Source organism: Salmo salar, chromosome 10 (assembly GCF_965601325.2).
Source record: "Salmo salar chromosome 10, fSalSal1, whole genome shotgun sequence".
In the NCBI taxonomy this organism is placed as follows: Eukaryota; Metazoa; Chordata; class Actinopteri; order Salmoniformes; family Salmonidae; genus Salmo; species Salmo salar.
In genome coordinates this window covers 112930116-112952526 of record NC_138300.1, presented here as the reverse complement: position 1 = coordinate 112952526, position 22411 = coordinate 112930116, and the positions used below count along the sequence as shown (strand labels likewise).

Genomic DNA, 22411 nt, shown 5'->3' with positions numbered 1-22411 from the left:
ATTTGGAAAGGCACACCAGTCTATATAAGGTCCCACAGTTGACAGTGCATGTCAGAGCAAAAACCAAGCCATGAGGTCGAAGGAATTGTCCGTAGAGCTCTGAGACAAGATTGCGTTGAGGCACAGATCTGGGGAAGTGTCTGCAGCATTGAAGGTCCCCAAGAACACAGTGGCTTCCATCATTCTTAAATGGAAGAAGTTTGGAACCACCAAGACTCTTCCTAGAGCTGGCCGCCCGGCAAAACTGAGCAATCGGGGGAGAAGGGCCTTGGTCAGGGAGGTGACCAAGAACCCGATGGTCACTCTGACAGAGCTCAAGTTCCTTTGTGGAGAAGGGAGAACCTTCCAGAAGGACAATAATCTCTGCAGCACTCCACCAATCAGGCCTTTATGGTAGAGAGGCCAGATGGAAGCCACACCTCAGTACAAGGCACATGACAGCCAGCTTGGAGTTTATCAAAAGGCACCTGAAGGACTCTCAGACCATGAGAAACAAGATTTTCTGGTCTGATGAAACCAAGATTGAACTCTTTGGCCTGAATGCCAAGCGTCATGTCTGGAGGAAAAAGCACCGCTCATCACCTGGCCAATACCATCCCTACCGTGAAGCATGGTGGTGGCAGCATAATGTTTTTCAGCGGCAGGGACTGGGAGACTAGTCAGGATCGAGGGAAAGATGAACGGAGCAAAGTACAGAGAGGTCCTTGATGAAAACCTGCTCCAGAGCGCTCAGGACAACAGACTGGGGTGAAGGTTCACCTTCTAACAGGACAATGACCCTAAGCACACAGCCAAGACAATGCAGATGGCATCGGGACTAGTCTCTGAATGTCCTTGAGTGGCCCAACCAGAGCACAGACTTGAACCCAATCCAACATCTCTGGAGAGACCTGAAAATAGCTGTGCAGCGACGCTCCCCATCCAACCTGATAGAGCTTGAGAGGATCTGGAGAGAAGAATGGGAGAAACTCCCCAAATACAGATGTGCCAAGCTTTTAGCGTTATACCCAAGAAGACTCGAGGCTGTAATCGCTGCCAAAGGTGCTTCAACAAAGTACTGAGTAAAGGGTCTGAATTTCTTATGTAGATGTTATTTCAGTTTTCATTTTTAATACATTTGCAAAAATGTCTAAACTTGTTTTTTCTTTGTCATTATGGGGTAGTGTGTGTAAATTGATGAGGGGAAAAAAACAATCAGTTTTAAAATATGGCTGTTATGTAACAAAATGTGGAAAAAGTGAAGGGGTCTGAATACTTTCCGAATGCACTGTAGATAGATATGGAGATGAACACACATTTATTGTATTAAGTACTTATAAAGAGGGGCCGCTCCAGTGCTATCCACATCTTTGACTGTCGCTGGAAACGTCAACAAGACCACTGCCTTCACAGAGGAACTGACACGGACTGTATACTTGTAGATTCTGCTGCTACTGCTTGCCATTTGAGGTCTAGGCAAGGTTACTGTAAAGCACTTTGTGTGGAAAAGCCCATGATCTGGGTCGATGGACCATGAAACAGAGTGAGTTTTGGATACTTGTGGGCTTTTATACAGCAACTGCTGATGTAAAAATGACACATATGGAGACATGCCAGTGCAATATGTTCAATTTATTTAGTTCATAGTATGAAAAAGAATGCATGAGAAAATATGCCGTACACTATACAACAGTGGTCATACACACACAGGCGCTTCATCAGCACATGACATAATGCATAGATTCTACTAATAAATGCTAGTACAAGAACCCATAGCGGCACACACACACACACACACACACACACACACACACACACACACACACACACACACACACACACACACACACACACGACCAAGTCAAAGGGAGGAGTGTGTGTCTGTGGAGAGGGAGGTGAGCGACCTTAGGCTGAGGCGACAGGGGATCCGCTCTCACCTTCCCTCTCTTCCTCCACCCTCTCTCTCCTTCGGTCCTTCTCCTCCCCTCGCACCTGCAGCAGGATCTGACTCTGGTTGAATAAACACTCCTTCAGTTTGTCCTCTGTCAGGGTGAGACGTTCTTCCAACACAGAGACAGTCTATGGGGTAGGAGAGGATCACACACCAGTTTTAGACTAAAAGTCTTTCACAACAATCTCAACACATCACTCACTTCAACTTCTGTCTACATCTAACTCTGTATCATCTGCTGTTCTTTCATAAACATTACAATTGAGTTGCCAGATTGGGATGGAAGGGGAAGTATTTTACAGTTGCCAGATGGGGTTGAAATGAAGTGGTTTAGCCAGGGCTGCCAGATTTGGATTAAGAGTTAAGGGACTGACCTGAGTGAGGACGTCAAGCTGCTGGACAATGCGTTCCAGGGTGCTGCTGAAGTTCATGGGGAGGTCTGAGCGCATCTCCAGAGGGAACGTCATCCCCTGTTCCCCCTCCTCCCTCCTGCCTCCCATCTGCCCGGACTGGGACCCAGATGTCGAACCCTGTCCACTACTGTGGCAGTCTTCATTGGGGTTGAGGCTGGTACTGGCAATCCGCCGTGCTGGCAAATTGTTTGCATGGCCGTTGACAGCCTTGAAAGAAAGAGGGGAGGGTGAATGCAACAGCTGACCAGGTTTGATTGATTTTGAAGTGAACATTAACTTTAAAGACGTTAGAACTGAATTTGAGGGAAAGCATTGCAACTTATAACTCAATAGTTTTACTTGGTGCGGGGACTTCTGACCAGAACAGGACCTCACAACAGGCAGGTCTGGTTCCGTAGGCGTCATGTGAGAGGGCTATTAACCAGGTAGAGACTGGTTTTATGAGACAACTTAATCGAGCCGGGTTCATCAACAACCCACTGACAATACGTAGACCAGAGATCATCAACTAGATTCAGCCGCGGGCAGATTTTTCATGAGCGGAGGGTCAGAACATAATTACTAATAATTTGTATACAGCAAATCTAATGCAAGAACCCAAACAGACATAATATTTGAATAAAATATAACCATTTCAAACCTTGCTTACATTTGTATACGATCATTTACATTGAGTGTACAAAACATTAGGAACACCTGCTCTTTACATGACAGACTGACCAGGTGAAAGCTATGATCCCTTATTGATGTCACTTGTTAAATCCACTTCAATCAGTGTAGATGAAAGGGGTGAACGAGCAATACAAAATATTGAAGTGCCTTTGAACCGGGTATGGTTGTAGGTGCTAGGCGCCCAGTTTGAGTGTGTCAAGAAGTGCAACGCTGCTGGGTTTTTCATACTCAACAGTTTCCCGTGTATATCAAGAATGGTCCACCACTCAAAGGACATCCAGCCAACTTGACAACTGTGGGAAGCACAGGTACAACTCAATATTAGGAAGGTGTTCCTAATATTTTGTAGACTCAGGGTCTCTCTCTCTATTATGCGGGGAATACATTGGAACAGATTTCCAAAATAAAAATAACTGATTTGCTGGTGTTTTTACAGTCTTATTTCCAACAATAAAACAATAAACAATTACAATGTAACTTTTTGCTCAGATAACTTGGGGGGGCAAATAAAAATCACCCATGGGCTGCCAGTTGGGAAGCCCTGACTGCTGCCAGTTGGGAAGCCCTGACTCCTGCCAGTTGGGAAGCCCTGACTCCTGCCAGTTGGGAAGCCCTGACTCCTGCCAGTTGGGAAGCCCTGACTGCTGCCAGTTGGGAAGCCCTGACTCCTGCCAGTTGGGAAGCCCTGACTCCTGCCAGTTGGGAAGCCCTGACTCCTGCCAGTTGGGAAGCCCTGACTGCTGCCAGTTGGGAAGCCCTGACTGCTGCCAGTTGGGAAGCCCTGACTGCTGCCAGTTGGGAAGCCCTGACTCCTGCCAGTTGGGAAGCCCTGACTCCTGCCAGTTGGGAAGCCCTGACTGCTGCCAGTTGGGAAGCCCTGACTCCTGCCAGTTGGGAAGCCCTGACTCCTGCCAGTTGGGAAGCCCTGACTGCTGCCAGTTGGGAAGCCCTGACTCCTGCCAGTTGGGAAGCCCTGACTCCTGCCAGTTGGGAAGCCCTGACTCCTGCCAGTTGGGAAGCCCTGACTGCTGCCAGTTGGGAAGCCCTGACTCCTGCCAGTTGGGAAGCCCTGACTCCTGCCAGTTGGGAAGCCCTGACTGCTGCCAGTTGGGAAGCCCTGACTGCTGCCAGATGTGAAGCCCTGACATAGAGGAAGTGGTTACAACCGTAATGCTAATGACAAAACATGGAAAATGTGTTAGTTCATGAATCCTATAAGCTGTAAAGCCTAGCCAGTCTCTCCCCCTCACTCTCCCCTCCCACTCTACATCCCTCCCTCTGGCCAATAATGTTTTTAAAGTAGAGGAAAGGAAACGATGAGAGGAGAGAGACTGTGCCCAAGAAGGCCAAGGTAACATGTCTAAAAGACTATCACCCCCACGTAGCACTCACGTCCATAGCCATGAAATGCTTTGAAAGGCTGGTCATGGCTCACATCAACACCATCATCCCAGAAACCTGGACCCATTCCAAATCGCCCCAAGAGATCCACTCCACACTGCTCTCTCCCACCTGGACAAGAGGAACACCTACATGAGCATGTTGTTCATTGACTACAGCTCAGCGTTCAATACAATAGTGCCCTTCAAGCTCATCACCCTGGGACTGAACACCTCCCTCTGCAACTGGATCCTGGACTTCCTAATGGGCCGCCCTCAGGTGGTAAAGGTTAGCAACAACACATCCGCCATGCTGACCTTCAACACAGGGGCCTCTCGGGGTGCGTGCTTAGTCCCCTCCAGTACTCCCTGTTTACCCACGACTGCGTGGCTACGCACGACTCCAACATCATTATTAAGCTTGATGACGACACGACGGTGGTAGGCCTGATCACGGACGACGATGAGACCGCCTATAGCGATAGAGGTCAGTGACCTGGCAGTGTGGTGCCAGGACAATAACCTCTCCCTCAACAAGACAACAGAGTTGATCGTGGACTACAGGAAAGGGAGGGCTGAGCACGCCCTCAATTACCTCCTGCACATCAACTCAGTACTGGTACCTGTGTATATAGCCAAGTTATAGATACTCATTGTGTATTTATTCCTTGTGTTATTATTATTTTTCTATATTTTTATCTGCTTTGCTGGTAAGGGCCTGTAAGTAAGCATTTTGCTGTTAGTCTACAGCATGTGACAAATGACATTTTATTTGTTAACTTGAGCGGTTATGACCTGAGAGCCTTGGGGAGAAGGACTCATCGTATTGGCTTGCTCCTAAAAAAAAACAACTGGCAAACAGTTAAAAAACAGGGTCAACGAGTTGGAGAACTTTACTACATATTCTGAGACCAAATCCATACCTCCTGAACCAAGGTAAACAATAGAAACTAGCTGCACCCCGTAGTTACAGTAAATCATTGAATTTCATAGATTTTTTTCAAAAGGAATTTCATTATTCAAAGCAGGCCGTGCAGACAGACAAGGATCAACACGATCTACAATGTTGCTCCAACACACAGACAAAGATACAGACAAGATGTGTCCCTGTGCTCCAACTGCCCCATACAATACACAGACACATACAAAAACAACGTGCTAGCGAGCTTCCTGGGCAGGGTATGGGGAGGTACAGGGGCGAGGAGATAGAGATAAAAAAAGAGAAGGAATGAGACAAGAGGAGAGGAAGGTGGTGGTGAGTGGGGGCTTAATGCATGGAGGAATCGATTCCTGCCTTGTTTCCTGTGCACTTACATCAAAGAGTCTGGGGGGGTGGGGGGGGGGGGTGGTGAGAAGAGGGTGGAAGGGAGAGTAAGGAGGGCTTGGTCCTGACTGAAAGTGAACAAAGCTGTCAGTGTGTGAAGACGGACTCCAACTGGACTCCTTTCTATCTCGCTTTTTCCCCTCCCTTTTTCTCCCCCCCTCTCTTGGTTTCTCTCTCTCTGACCCCCCTGGGCCGCATCTGGGCAACATCTGTTGTGTTCATTAATGCTCAGCAGACCCAGACCTGACTCCATCCATCTCTCTTTTCGCTTCCTCTTGTGTCTTTCTTTTCTCTTGCAGGAAGTTGAAGAGCAATCAGACATTAAGAGGCAACATACCATGTGTCAATCACTGTAACACACACACTGTGCTCGTTTGCCATGTCATGTGGAACGGCGAGACACGGCTCATTGCCACAGCAAGCAAGGCCATCGGTGGCATTCTGCCAGCTCGGCTGTCTGTTCGTTTGGTCGGTGGGAGAAGAGTGGGCGAACAGAAACTTTAATCAAACTACAGAACCATTCCCAGATAGATAACAGAGCTGGGGCACCGTCTGTCTGATACCACTGTAACACTTGGTCTGATACCACAGTGTTAGTATGTAATATTATGAAAACTTAAATCCTGAGGTTGGCAACTGAAGGCCGTTATCTGTTACTATTACAGAAGGGCTGGCATAATATTCTGTAACATACCCGTCGGTAAAGGGTAAGAGTACTGTTTTAATATCAGTTCCCTAAGCAAGTATCATTGACAGAGTCTATTCTCAGAAACGGATAATGTATAGCAATATTAGATACATTTTGTTTTATTAAAAGGCTTGTGATGTTTCCATTAGGAGCATCTTCAGCCCATATAAGGTCATGCCACTCTGTCTACAGTGAACACACTGTCCCAGATTTTGAAGTGGACACAGGTGGACACCCAGCGTCAGCAGCGCACCCAATTAATGCCAACGACCAATTCATTTATCCCCCTGTCCTCGCCAGCCACTAGCCAGCCTCTCCATCTCACCCAGATGATTAGAAATGAGTATGTCTAAAATGGCAGACTATTGCCTATGTACTGCACTACTTTTGATGAGTACCCTATGGGCACTGGTCTAAAGAAATGCACTATAAAGGGAATAGGGTGCCATTTGGGACTCATGGTATATTTATGAGCTACTCCAGCAGAGTGGTCTGAGAGAGAATAAACAATAGGCCAATCAGAATAATTGTTATAGGCTGTATCTGTTGTTGCCGAGGGATATATAGTACAGGAAATATACAATTATAGTGGTGTTGTTAGGGGGGGTAAGTTGATTTCTTACTTTCTCTTGTGGATTTAGACAGCTAACATGCCATGTTACCAAACTAGTTTGATTGGGTTGCTGACTAAAGTGTTGTTAGATACATTAAAAGGAAAATAGATAAACACACACACACAGACAAAATATATTTGAGATTCTTAAAAGTAGCCACCCTTTGCCTTGACAGCGTTGCACACTTGGCATTCTCTCAACCAGCTTCATGAGGTAGTCACCTGGAATGCATTTCAATTAACAGGTGTTCCTTGTTAAAAGTTAATTCGTGGAATTTCTTTCCTCAATGCATTTGAACCAATCAGTTGTGTTGTGACAAGATAGGGGTGGTTTACAGAATATAGCCCTATTTGGTAAAAGACCAAGTCCATATTACGGCAAGAACAGCTCAAATAAGCAAAGAGAAATGACAGTCCATCATTACTTTAAGACATCAAGGTCAGTCAATCCAGAAAAAGTTAAACTTTGAAAGTTTCTTCAAGTGCAGTCGCAAAAACCATCAAGCGCTTTGATGAAACTAGCTTGCATGAGGACTGCCACAGGAAAGGAAGACCCAGAGTTACCTCTGCTGCAGCAGTTAAGTTCATTAGAGTTACCAGCCTCAGAAATGTCAGCCCAAAAAAATGCTTCATGGAGTTCAAGTAACAGACACATCTCAAAGTCAACTGTTCAGAGGAGACTGCTTGAATCATGCCTTCATGGTCAAATTTCTGCAAAGAAACAACTACTAAAGGACACCAATAAGAAGAAAATACTTCCTTGGGCCAAGAAACACGAGCAATGGACATTAGACCGGTGGAAATCTGTCTTTTGGTCTGATGAGTCCAAATTTGGGATTTTTGGTTCCAACCGCTGTGTTTTTGTGAGACGCAGAGTAGGTGAACGGATGATCTCTGCATGTGTGGTTCCCACTGTGAAGCATGGAGGTGGTGGTGTGATGGTGCTTTGCTGGTGACACAGTCAGTGATTTAGAGTTCAAGGCAAACTTAACCAGCATGGCTACCACAGCAATACTCCATCCCATCTGGTTTGCGCTAAGTCCCTCTATCATTTGTTTTTGAACAGGACAACGACCCAACTCACCTCCAGGCTGTGTAAGGGATATTTGACCAAGAAGGAGAGTGATGGAGTGCTGCATCAGATGAACTGGCCTCCACAATCACCTGACCTCAACCCAATTGAAGTGGTTTGGGATAAGTCCATGTGTTATTTCATAGTTTTGATGTCTTCACTATTACACTACAAGGTAGAAAATAATAAAAATAAAGAAAAATCCTTGAATGAGTAGGTGTGTCCAAACTTTTGACTGGTACAGTATATCATACACAGATATTAAAAAGAGAAAATGCAAGGTTTCGTGTGTGTGTGTGTGTGCGCGCGTCCTCAGTCCACATTTCTCCATTCTGTTCCCCTATAAACACATAGGCGAGTAGAGCAGAGGGCCGCTACTCTCTGTCCGCCTGCTGATGGGGAAGAGAACATTTCCTCGTCACAGGATACCATCGTAACACCATTAGTCAGCCTCAGAGAACAAGAAAATGGGTTGTTAATTGGATTCGTTCTGACATTCTTGATTTCTTTTTTCTAGTTTTTGAATATTTATTATTTGTGCATTTGTTTGACATTTTACTGCACTGTTAAGATCTAGTAAAAAGCATTTCAATGAACCCGCTATAACATCTGCTAAACTATGTACGCGAACAACACACTTTTATTTGGATTTGAACTCCTTATGGAAATCAAAGGAGGCATTATCTCCCCTGACCCCCGCCCAGGTTCTGTCTCACACACTGCAGTCATTTTGACCATCTTCCTTCATGAGTCTTGGAGATTAAAGTGTTTGTGGGAGTTCATAGCAATGAGTACCTGGGTCAGCTAACTTTTAAACTTTTTTTTGTCACTCAAATATCACATGAATACACATTAGACATGGCAAAATGTATAGACTTACAAGAAATGTGCTTTAAAACTGCAACATTTTCTTTGCACCCCATGACAAAATGTGTAGAACTGCAGGAAATAAGCTTTAAACCTGCAAAATTCACTCCACCAACAAGATGGGTGTAAACAGCTTGTGTCATGAACAGTACTTCTGCCCATCGAAATCGACGTGGCGTGCAGGATGTTCCCCAATGCTGGAAAGGGGACCATGTGTAAAAAAAACAAGTTTCTTAACCACTGTTTTAGCCCACCTGTAGTGCTAGGTGGGCAGAGTTAGCACTTTCAGGATTTTTCTATTGGTTCCAATGCAACAGGCAAGCTCAATCAACTCCAGCTAAAGTAGTTCAAATAATATTTGAACCAAGGGCTGTTGGAGGGGAGCTGGCGGGCCAGGCTAAAAGACTCAAGTCTGCTCTCTGGCCTCAGTCAGTCTGTGTGTGTGTGTGTGTGTGTGTGTGTGTGTGTGTGTGTGTGTGTGTGTGTGTGTGTGTGTGTGTGTGAGAGAGATACGTGGGTCAGCTGTTTGTTCACCCGCAGTTGCTACAGCCCGATTCTGTGATAAAGTGAAAATCTGAGGCTGCGAACATAGAAAATACGGATGGTTTGACAGGCCTTTTTAGATAAGTCTGTTTCTGCTTATAACGTAATCTTGTCTATAATTAGGTATAGGCAGCTTCTCGTCGGTCAGTGCTTGTTGCTCTAGAAGACTAAGTAAACTCTTACGCACCAGAATAATGTAATAAATCAATAGAATTATCGGTAAAGTTTGTTTTCTCTTTTATCTCTGCTTCTCTTGCCTTTTACTAGTCTGTTCAACCTTTCTTTCGTATCATCCAAGATCCCTAAAGATTGGAAAGCTGCCGCGGTCATCCCCCTCTTCAAAGGGGGTGACACTCTAGACCCAAACTGTTATAGACCTATATCCACCCTGCCCTGCCTTCCTAAAGTCTTTGAAAGCCAAGTTAATAAACAGCTAACTGACCATTTCGAATCCTACCGTACCTTCTCTGCTGTGCAATCCGGTTTCCGAGCCGGTCATGGGTGCACCTCAGCCACGCTCAAGGTACTAAACAATATCATAACCGCCACCGATAAAAGACAGTACTGTGCAGCCGTCTTCATCGACCTGGCCAAGGCTTTCGACACTGTCAATCACCGTATTCTCATCGGCAGACTCAATAACCTTGGTTTCTCAAATTACTGCCTCACCTGGTTCACCAACTACTTCGCAGACAGAGTTCAGTGTGTCAAATCGTAGGGCCTGTTGTCCGGACCTCTGGAAGTCTCTATGGGGGTGCCACAGGGTTCAATTCTCGGGCCAACTATTTTCTCTGTATTTATCAACGATGTCGCTCTTGCTGCGAGCGATTCCCTGATCCACCTCTATGCAGACGACACCATTCTGTATACATCTGGCCCTTCTTTGGACACTGTGTTAACTAACCTCCAAACGAGCTTCAATGTCATACAACACTCCTTCCGTGGCCTCCAAGTGCTCTTAAAACGCTAGTAAAACCAAATGCATGCTTTTCAACCGTTCACTGCCCGCACCCGCCCGCCCGACTAGCATCACTACTCTGGACGGTTCTGACCTAGAATACGTGGACAACTACAAATACCTAGGTGTCTGGCTAGACTGTAAACTCTCCTTCCAGACTCATGTCAAACATCTCCAATCCAAAATCAAATCTAGAATCGACTTTCTATTTCACAACAAAGCCTCCTTCACTCACGCCGCCAAACTTACCCTCGTAAAACTGACTATCCTACCGATCCTCGACTTCGGCGATGTCATCTACAAAATAGCCTCCAACACAAATTGGATGTAGTCTATCACAGTGCTATCCGTTTTGTTACCAAAGCGCCTTATACCACCCACCACTGCGCCCTATATGCTCTAGTCGGCTGGCTGGCCCTCGCTACATTTTCGTCGCCAGACCCACTGGCTCCAGGTCATCTATAAGTCTACCACCAACCAACCGCTTTACCTAGCAAATAAAAAAAATATATAATAATAATAATAATAATCGCTGAAGCTGGAGACTTATATTTCCCTCACTAACTTTAAACATCAGCTATCTGAGCAGCTAACTGATCGCTGCAGCTGTACATAGTCCATCTGTAAATAGCCCACCCAATCTACCTACCTCATCCCCATATTGTTTTATTTACTTTGCTGCTCTTTTGCACACCAGTATCACTACTTGCACACCATCATCTGCTCATCATCATCTGCTCATCCATCACTCCAGTGTTCATCTGTTTAATTGTAATTACTTTGCTACTATGGCCTATTTATTGCCTTACCTCCTCATGCCATTTGCACACACTGTATATAGACTTTTTTTATATTGTGTTATTGACTGTACGCTTGTTTATTCCATGTGTAACTCTGTGTTGTTGTCGCACTGCTTTGCTTTATCTTGGCCAGGTCGCAGTTGTAAATGAGAACTTGTTCTCAACTAGCCTACCTGGTTAAATAAAGGTGGAAAAAAAAGCCGTTTAGGGACCGGGGAGAAAATGCTAAATAATTAAAAATAGGAAACATTTTCCATGTAAAATGTCCAAGTGACATCGGTTTGAGCGGTTTTAAGGAAATTAAAAGCTATTGAAACGACCCAACGTGATTTCTTCGGCTTAGATACATATTTTGTGTGGTTGAAATACTATCAGCGTTTATGATGCTGATAAAGATACTACCTTTACAGATGGTCCCTAAATGCACACTCATTCTCTCAAGATTACATAAATAAATCGTATTTTTTTACATTAGGTGTATAATTTGACTGCAAGAAATGCTTAATTCTGCAGGAGTTATTATAATATTAGGCTATGTGAGAGGTTATAGACCTACAGTCGGTGTCCAGATTTCAGTTAGGCTACTATTCCATTTAACCCATCTGAACGGTACAGTTCACTTAAAGTGTCATTTTGAAGACCCTGTCTTGTGACTGTCGAATTTGTATAGCGAATCACAATCATCACACAACATAGCCAGCATAGCTATCATCATCTTTTACCACTTCACCAAACATTAGACTAATGTTCTGGCCCTTCTTTCTATTTATTTTCAACTCTCCATTTCACAGCTTTTCTCTTATTGAATTAAACTCCTACATTTTCCCTTTTGCCTCAGTGGATCGACGTAAACTTTTTATGACCAAGTTCCCAAAAGCATTTGTCAATTGGTGTGTATTTGACATGCTACAGTTAGTACGTAGCCTCAGCTTTAGGGCCTACCGGCAGATAAAAATAACGAAAGAAAAAACCTCAATGTAGCAGTATACAAATTGCGCAATAATTCTACATTAACAGATTTTTAAAGCATAGTTTTTTCTTTATTTAACCTACCACCATTCAGAGACTGATCCCTCTTCTCACCCACACACTAACTTTACCATGTTTTCAGCTACCATCAGGATACACACTAACTTTACCATGTTTTCAGCTACCATCAGGATAAGATGGCCAGGGGAATAGAACCAAGTGCAACTAGGCTGCTTAGCGTGCTTTGTTCATATTAGTGCCCAACATATCCTTCATTAACTAACCTTGCTATATAATATCTGTAATGCAGTACAAAATCTCTATCTCATTTTAGCTAACACAACAACAACGCACTAAGTTTCTCTTGTCCTGCCGTTGGTGGATTTTTATTTAGACTGCATAACAAGGAAGTGGTCACCCCAGGGTGAATAAACAGCCTTATGGTCTGCATTCCCAAATGGTACCATATTCCCTACTACTTTTGACCAGAGCCCATAGGACTTTAGTCAAAAGTAGTTCACTATGTAGGGAATAGGGTGCCATTTTGAGATACAGTCATAGTTCTGGCTGGCTGCTGGGGTGATATCAAAATATGGTGTCCTGTTAAAGTAGGCCATTTCCTGTGTTGGGACAAGCCACAGCTGTCCCCTGTCACCTAGTCAGGTGAGGCTCAGAGAGCTATAAAGCTCTATTTCCTGTTGGGCTCTACATATTAACAGTCTGGGCAGCAGAGCGGATGGAGGGATCCTTTTACAGTACAGCTAGGCTACCCATTGCCCTCATCCTCTGTCATGCAAACATAAGCGCACAAATACAACCGTGTGCATATACACAGACAAATTCTCTCACACACACTTTCCTTCTCATGCACACTAAACTGTATACATTTAAATCTAGCTCCCTTATCTCAATCTCCCTCCCAAACACAAAACATCTCCAGCAGACAACTTGATATTGTGTCTGTGTTTTATGAAGTTTATTATTCTGTTGAAAAGCTTGTTTTGAAAGAAGAGGAAACCGGAGGTGGGTCTTGTGGCTGTGAAGAAGAGGCCACTTCCTCTTTATCCCTCTCTCTCTCTCCCCCTCACCCCATCCCTCCCTCTTTCAGTCTGTATCTCTTTTCTCTCCCTCCCTCTCGCCTCAGACATCTGAAATGAGTCCTCCCACACATGAGCTCAAATATCCTGTTCCACAGATGCCATAAAAATAAAAAAAAGACAGCACTGCATTTTATAAGCGACTCTGCTGTGCAACTAAGTGGTTATGTCATGTTGTGATTGTAACCAGGTCGAGGGAGGTAGCACGGGGCATGGAGGGAGAATGGGAACAGTAAACAACCGGCCCCGCTAATAAAAACAGCACTGACTGAGCCGTCAAGGTTCAATGACAGGTGGACTGGTATCGCCATCTCAGACACACGCGCACACACACACACACACACACACACACACACACACACACACACACACACACACACACACACACACACACACACACACACACACACACACACACACACACACACACACACACACACACACACACACACACACACACACACACACACCTCCTCTTTAAATTGTAACCATCCTCTTTTATCTATAACAAGTATCCTTAGTATTTATCTCCATATTGCAAATAATAACAAATGCTCGAAGCTGCCCTATAGGCTACCTAAAACTCTGACAAGACAAAATGCTGTGAAGGGAACTCTGACGCCAAGGCAACATGGCGAACAGTAGAGAAAGATTGATAAAGTATTCCTGAAAAGGAGCGGCGACGTGAATAGGAAAGGAAGGAGAGAAGGGAAGAGAGAGCGAGAGGGGGAATCTTGGCAGAAGAGATGCAGACAGACAGACAAACACAAGGGAGAACAGATGAGGTGAAAACAGGCATTCTGACCCAGTTGTGGAGGAAGGAGGGATGCGATATGTCACCCCTTCCTACTGAGAGAAGACTGATGACTCATCACCAACAGGGAACAGACACTACAGATACAACACTGGAAACACAGCGAAGGCGTGGAGGAGTATGCTTCTCTGAATGTGTCTCGGTGCTTTACTGGTACCGCTGTAAGCATGTCCCATGTGTTACTGTGCTAGCAAAGCTATGGAGCAGTCCAGTAATATGAAAAGAGAGGCGGCATGATCATGTGCTACTGAAGCAACGAACTGTCCTGCAGAGAGAGAAATGCATTAACACAACCAAATATCAACCTTAATGTAACATTTATGTAGCAGTGTGGACATAATGGAGATTTGCTATGACATTGTGATCTATGCTAAATTGTTCAGCTGTTGTCATTTATATTGTGTAACAGCATAACATGCATCTGTCCTGAGACAAAGCGATACAGGCTGTTATGTTGTTACCCATTTGCAGCGTTGTTATGGTGATAGAACCGTTGTTAGTGCTACCAGGGAACGAGGTGGACTATTATTACGCTGCTCTTCTCAACATCAGAACCAACCCCTCCATTCAATTCTCTCTCTAAGATGTATGCACACTTGCGGATGAGTCCTGATGTGGATTTGAGCGCTGCTAAATAACCGTGGCAACCCACCCAGACCTCATCACAGCTCTTCAATCCAGAGCTAGTCATTTGTGTTGAATTGTAATCGTTATTGTTCAGGTTTATACAGAACATGAGCAAAAGTATGTGGACACCTGCTCTTCTAACATCTCATTCCAAAATCATGGGCATTAAATATGGAGTTTGTCCCCCCTTTGCTGCTATGCTCCACTCTTCTGGGAAGGCTTTCTACTAGATGTTGGAACATTGCTGCAGGTACTTGCTTCCATTCAGCCACAAGAGCATTAGTGAGGTTGGGCAGTGATGTTGAGCGATTGGGCCTGGCTCGCAGCCGGCAATCCAATTCATCCCAAAGATGTTTGATGGGGTTGAGGTCAGGGCTCTGTGCAGGCCAGTCAAGTTCTTCCACACCAATCTCAACAAACCATTTCTGCATGGACCTCGCTTTGTGCACGGGGGCATTGTCATGCTGAAACAGGAAAGGCCCTTCCTCAAACTGTTGCCACAAAGTTGGAAGCACAGAATCATCTAGAATGTAATTGTATGCTGTAGCATTAAGAGTTCCCTTCACTGGAACTAAGGGACCTAGCCAGAACCATGAAAAACAGCCCCAGACCATTATTCCTCCACCAAACTTTACACTTGCACTATGCAGTCGAAAGGTAGCGTTCTCCTGGCATCCGTCAAATCCGTATTTGTCCGTCGGACTGACAGATGGTGAAGCGTGATTCTTCATTCTAGAGAACACTTTACACCACTCCAGCCGACGCTTGACATTGCGCATGGTGATCTTAGGCTTGTGTGAGGCTGCTCGGCCATGGAAACCCATTTCATGAAGCTCCCGACGAACAGTTCTTGTGCAGTTTGGAACTCGGTAGTGAGTATTGCAACCGAGGACAGACGATTTTTAGGCGCTAAACTCTTCAGCACTTGGCGGACCCGTTCTGTGAGCTTGTGTGGCCTACCACTTCGCAGCAGAGCCGTTGTTGCGCCTCAACATTTCCACTTCACAATAACAGCACGTACAGCTCTAGCAGGGCAGAAATCTGAGGAACTGACTTGTTGGAAAGGTGGCATCCTATGATTGTGCCACATTGAAAGGCACTGAGCTCTTCAGCACGGGCCATTCTACTGCCAATGTTGGTATATGAACATTGCATGGCTGTGTGCTCGATTTTATACCTGTCAGCAACGGTATGGCTGAAATAGTCCAATCCACTAATTTGAAGGGGTGTCCACATACTTTTGTATATATAGTGTATCCAGTTGTCAACTGTCGGCCAGGCATGCGTCGGCCAGTCATGCGTCGGCCAGTCATGCGTCGGCCAGGCATGGTTCAAGAAGAAGGGATTGGTGCAACTAGGATTAACAGTACTGTACTGAACATGGGTTCAGTTGTATAGTTGTGTCTAAGGCTGCCATTGTTAACATGTATGATGTTAACCATACAGAGGTGCAGGTTAATAAAGGACAGGATATGGAGTGCATACCTAGAAATAGCTGCTTTCAAAACATTCACCAGGTAGCCTATTGCTTCACTTCAAATTGTAGCGGTCGTTATTGTTGATGTTTGTGTGCCGTTGACAGAGGTCGGAGTGTTAAAAGTTAATGAGACAGGTCTCTGTGCAGCAGAGACTAATCCAAGCTCATTTCAGCTCATTCATTCAATAACCTTGTTTGGTCGGAGCGGTTGTTATGGTGTTGTTGATATGCCACTGGCGGCAGAATTCAAATAGATGTTTCAGTGTGGTGGTGTACGAAACACCACTCTATTTCATATATAGTACACTACTTTGGATGGGCCCTGGTCAAATGTAGCGCACTATATAGTGAATAGCGTGCCATTTGAGACATACCCTTGGTGTTTGGTTGTGACTGTGTGTGTAGCAGGGATCCAGAGGACACCAACCCAGCATCCTGGTCTTTCTAACATAACAGTACGCCAATGACGAGTCATCGTAAAGGGAAGTGGAGGTTAAACCTCCTGCAGGGCACCACCCCCGCTCGCCAGTCTCACGCAAACACACCAGGAATATCAGAGGCTGAGTTGTCTCACACACACACACAGGTGTCATTCTGTGAGTGTATCCATCTATCTATCACCTATATGGGTTGAAACAGGGTAATAATGTAGTGACTGAAACTAGAGAGAAAGAGGTGTGTCATACTCGTTGTCAGTGACTGCTGTGCTGTTTTAATCATACCGTGGAGTGCATTTCAAATCCAACAATAATGACATAACAGCCCGTTTGCTGAGCCTCAGCCTGCTCCAAGCCTGTGATGTGTTGCATGTCAGGTTGGCTACTCTGACAGCAAAAAAATCAAGAGAGTTTTAGTGCAGATAGTATTGTATTCATTGTACATCAAGATGTTGTCATAATGCCTCAATGCTAACGTACCAAACTTGACAATAGGATGTACGTTATGCATAAAAACATTAAATAAACATTAGTGTAATAAGTGGACACTATTCCATATTAGAAGCTAACCATGATGCTTTACCTAGAATTCACAAAGCACATAGGAACAAACTGTCTCAAGCTTTTGGTAGACACCCATCTTGAGATGCTTTTCAATAACAATACCACGTCTGCCACAGCAGAAGAGAGAACGAGAGATGAGGGGGAGTGGTATTACATAAAAAGGCAAACACACACACACACACACACACACACACACCACACACACACACTGTATCTACTGTGTGTGTGTGTGGGTTGCATGTTGCAGACAGTGCTGGGTTCAGGTCAGCCTTGTAGACTAATAGTAGCTGGCGGGCTGTGGCAGATACAAATTGTGGTGTGTGTGTGTGACACAGATGAGCAAGGCGGGCGGCAGGCAGAGGGCAGGCAGCGAGCAGTGCCGTAATGCATCAGAGCAGGAAGCTATTAACATGGCATTACCAGGCGGATGAGGATGAGGGGCAGGAAATTACATTCTGCTGCTGCTGCCGCCGCCAAATCTCTCCCCAGCCTCCTCCTCTCCTCTCCCCAGCCTCCTCCTCTCCTCTCCCCAGCCTCCTCCTCTCCTCTCCCCAGCCTCCTCCTCTCCCCAGCCTCCTCCTCTCCTGTCACAGCACTCCCTCCCCACGGGTAATTGATTATTACGGCCTTCCATCGGCTCACTGTCTGAATGTGTGTGTCTGTGGCACACACACACATACACACACAGCTAGATGACTAAACCCACATTTGAGCATTCCCCCTGCTGTGAATGACGCAAAAATATTTAGAAGTACTGTAGTCAAAAATATTAGAGTCACTATAAGGCCAGCCAATGAGCTAGCTGCTGTTAGCTTGCATAACGCTGCATCCAATATCAAGGAGCTTAAGTCAATTGATAATGTTATTCCAGCAACACTTCCTATGACCTTCTACATAAGCACTTATAGCTACTCATAAGCATGCCATAACCCCATAACTCAGGCATCTAGCTGCTAGATTCTAGCATTATATAATAGGCAGTAAATTCAGACAGCCTGAATGTGTACTGTCTGAGTTTGCCAACTGGCTCCCTGACAGATTGTTTTTTGACAAATGTGAGCGTTTGTTGTGAAATGTTGTTGGTGTCTGAGTGTTTTAGTAGTGATGACTTGACATGTAACACAGGGTTTTGACTAGATTGTATACAGCTTATGTCAGAATTGACCAGAATTTACTTTTGAAAGCAGATTAGGATAAAGCAGGTTAGGATAATTATATTAAAACGAAAAGTGTTACGGTTAGCTAAAATGGAAAACACTTCAATTTTTTACATCAATTTGACATAAGCTGCATCGTATCTACCCATGACCGTAACACAGCTCCTACAGACATACAGTACTTCCTGTAGTAAATGTTCCCTGACCTGTTCCTTGGCTAGGGGTCAATCACTAATAACACTACAGGCACTTCACTGTCCCAGCTTTCTTCCAAACTGAAGAGGGCCAGGAGGTGAGACAATAGACCGTCATGTATTATTATAAACAAGCATTACATTTACATTTTAGTCATTTAGCAGACGCTCTTACGCTCTTATCCAGAGCGACTTACAGTAGTGAATGTATACATTTCATACAATTTCATAAAACATTTTTTTTTCTGTGCTGGCCCCCCGTGGGAATCGAACCCACAACCCTGGCGTTGCAAACACCATGCTCTACCAACTGAGCTACAGGGAAGGCTAAGCATGATGCCAACAAAGGCGCACAGAATGCATCAGGTGAGAAGTAGTATCATGGCAGTTGATTTTGATGCCCTAGTACATGAGGTACTACAAGCCTTGTGTGATAAGTAACATAACCCAATTGTCCCAATTTAGACAACATCAAACAATACATTTCCTACAACAGTGATTAAAACTTCTTTACGGCTCCATCATTTCCCTGACATTTAGCCTATGTGATGGTTCAACCCTCACCATATGAATGAGAGGGAGATGGAGACGGGGGGAGAGAGAGAGGGTAGATACAGGAGAGAGAGAGAGAGAGTGTAGATAGCGGAGAGAGAGAAAGGGGGTAGATAGAGGGGGGAGAGGAGAGATAGGGTAGATAGATAGAGGGGGGAAAGGGTAGATAGAGGAGAGAGAGAGGGGGTAGATAGAGGGGGAGGGGGTAGATAGAAAAGGTATAGGGGGGATAGGGGAGATAGGAGGTAGATAGAGGGGGAGAGGAGAGAGAGGGGGTAAAAAGAAGAGAGAGAGAGAGGGTAGAAAGAGGAGAGAGGGTAGAGAGAGGGTAGAAAGAGGAGAGAGAGGGTAGAAAGAGGAGAGAGAGGGTAGATAGAGGGGGTAGAAAGAGGAGAGAGAGAAAGGGGCTAGAAAGAGGAGAGAGAGGAGGGGTAGAAAAAAAAGAGAAGGGGCAGAAAGAGGAGAGAGAGGGGGCAGATAGAGGAGAGAGAGGGGAAAGGAGAGAGAGGGGGCAGATAGAGGAGAGAGAGGGGAAAGGAGAGAGAGGGGGCAGATAGAGGAGAGAGAGGGGAAAGGAGAGAGAGGGGCAGATAGAGGAGAGAGAGGGGAAAGGAGAGAGAGGGGGCAGATAGAGGAGAGAGAGGGGGGCAGAAAGAGGAGAGAGAGGGGGGCAGATAGAGGAGGGGGCAGATAGAGGAGAGAGAGGGGGTAGATAGAGGAGAGAGAGGGGAAAGGAGAGAGAGGGGGCAGATAGAGGAGAGAGAGGGGAAAGGAGAGAGAGGGGGCAGATAGAGGAGAGAGAGGGGAAAGGAGAGAGAGGGGGCAGATAGAGGAGAGAGAGGGGGGCAGAAAGAGGAGAGAGAGGGGGGCAGATAGAGGAGGGGGCAGATAGAGGAGAGAGAGGGGGCAGATAGAGGAGAGAGAGGGGAAAGGAGAGAGAGGGGGCAGATAGAGGAGAGAGAGGGGGGCAGAAAGAGGAGAGAGAGGGGGGCAGATAGAGGAGGGGGCAGATAGAGGAGAGAGAGGGGGCAGATAGAGGAGAGAGAGGGGGCAGATAGAGGAGAGAGAGGGGGTAGATAGAGGAGAGAGAGGGGGGGTAGAGAGAGGAGAGAGAGAGTGGGGCAGATAGAGGAAAGAAAGAGGGGGTAGAAAGAGGAGAGAAAGAAAGAGGGGGTAGATAGAGGAGAGAGAGGGGCAGATAGAGGAGAGAGAGAGGGAAAGATAGAGGAGAGAGAGAGGGGCAGATAGAGGAGAGAGAGGAGGCAGATAGAGGAGAGAGAGGGGCAGATAGAGGAGAGAGAGAGAGGGGCAGATAGAGGAGAGAGAGGGGGGCAGATAGAGGAGGGGGCAGATAGAGAAGAGAGAGGGGAAAGGAGAGAGAGGGGGCAGATAGAGGAGAGAGAGGGGGGCAGAAAGAGGAGAGAGAGGGGGGCAGATAGAGGAGGGGGCAGATAGAGGAGAGAGAGGGGGCAGATAGAGAAGAGAGAGGGGAAAGGAGAGAGAGGGGGCAGATAGAGGAGAGAGAGGGGGGCAGAAAGAGGAGAGAGAGGGGGGCAGATAGAGGAGGGGGCAGATAGAGGAGAGAGAGGGGGCAGATAGAGGAGAGAGAGGGGGTAGATAGAGGAGAGAGAGGGGGGGTAGAGAGAGGAGAGAGAGAGATGGGGCAGATAGAGGAAAGAAAGAGGGGGTAGAAAGAGGAGAGAAAGAAAGAGGGGGTAGATAGAGGAGAGAGAGGGGCAGATAGAGGAGAGAGAGAGGGGCAGATAGAGGAGAGAGAGAGGGGCAGATAGAGGAGAGAGAGGAGGCAGATAGAGGAGAGAGAGGGGCAGATAGAGGAGAGAGAGAGGGGCAGATAGAGGAGAGAGAGAGGGGCAGATAGAGGAGAGAGAGAGGGGCAGATAGAGGAGAGAGAGAGGGGCAGATAGAGGAGAGAGAGGAGGCAGATAGAGGAGAGAGAGGGGGCAGATAGAGGAGAGAGAGGGGGCAGATAGAGGAGAGAGAGGGGGGGTAAATAGAGGAGAGAGAGAGGGGGGGTAAATAGAGGAGAGAGAGATGGGGGGTAAATAGAGGAGAGAGAGGGGGGGTAGATAGCGGAGAGAGAGGGGGTAGATAGCGGAGAGAGAGGGGGTAGAAAGAGGAGAGAGGGGGCAGATAGAGGAGAGAGAGGGGGCAGATAGAGGAGGGGGCAGATAGAGGAGAGAGAGGGGGTAGATAGAGGAGAGAGAGGGGGGGTAGAGAGAGGAGGCAGATAGAGGAGAGAAAGGGGGTAGATAGAGGAGAGAGAGAAAGGGGGTAGATAGAGGAGAGAAAGAAAGAGGGGGTAGAAAGAGGAGAGAAAGAAAGAGGGGGTAGATAGAGGAGAGAGAGAGGGCAGATAGGGGAGATAGAAGGGGTAGATAGCAGAGAGAGAGAGGGGGTAGAAAGAGGAGAGAGAGAGGGGGTAGAAAGAGGAGAGAGAGAGGGGGTAGAGAGAGGGTAGAGAGAGGGTATATAGTGGAGAGAAAGGGGGTGGATAGAGGAGAGAAAGAGAGAGGGGGTACATAGAGGAGAGAGAGGGGGCAGATAGCAGAGAGAGAGGGGGTAGAAAGAGAGAGGGGGTAGAAAGAGAGAGGGGGTAGAAAGAGAGAGGGTAGATAGATGAGAAAGAGAGAGGGGGTAGAAAGAGGAGAGAGAGAGAGGGTAGATAGATGAGAAAGAGAGAGGGGGTAGAAAGAGGAGAGAGAGAGAGGGGGTAGATAGACTAGAGAGGGAGTAGAAAGAGGAGAGAGGGGGTAGAAAGAGGAGAGAGGGGGCAGATAGAGGAGAGAGAGAGGGGGCAGATAGAGGAGAGAGAGAGGGAGCAGATAGAGGAGAGAAAGAAAGAGGGGGTAGAAAGAGGAGAGAAAGAAAGAGGGGGTAGATAGAGGAGAGAGAGAGGGGCAGATAGAGGAGAGAGAGAGGGGCAGATAGAGGAGATAGAAGGGGTAGATAGCAGAGAGAGAGGGGGTAGAAAGAGGAGAGAGAGAGGGGGTAGAAAGAGGAGAGAGAGAGGGGGTAGATAGAGGGGGGAGAGGGTAGATAGAGGGGGGAGAGGGTAGAAAGAGAGAGAGGGGGTAGAAAGAGAGAGAGGGGGTAGAAAGACAGGGGGTAGATAGAGGAGAAAGAGAGAGGGGGTAGAAAGAGGAGAGAGAGAGGGGGTTGAAAGAGGAGAGAGAGAGGGGGTAGAAAGAGGAGAGAGAGAGGGGGTAGAGAGAGGGTAGAGAGAGGGTATATAGTGGAGAGAAA

General features: G+C 46.3%; 1 protein-coding gene across 2 annotated transcripts in view; it reads right to left on the bottom strand.

Annotated features, from left to right (window-relative positions):
* Window positions 1-1593: 1593 nt before the first annotated feature.
* poc1b (POC1 centriolar protein B) overlaps window positions 1594-22411 on the bottom strand; it is a 75246-nt gene continuing 54428 nt past the window's right edge. For both annotated transcript variants that reach the window (XM_014125651.3, XM_014125652.3), the window contains 2 exons: window positions 2305-2550; window positions 1594-2058 (listed from right to left, as the gene is read on the bottom strand). In XM_014125651.3, the coding sequence (XP_013981126.3) occupies window positions 1885-2058; window positions 2305-2550 (420 nt within the window). In that variant the 3' untranslated portion in view covers window positions 1594-1884. The remainder of the gene's footprint in view (window positions 2059-2304; window positions 2551-22411) is intronic.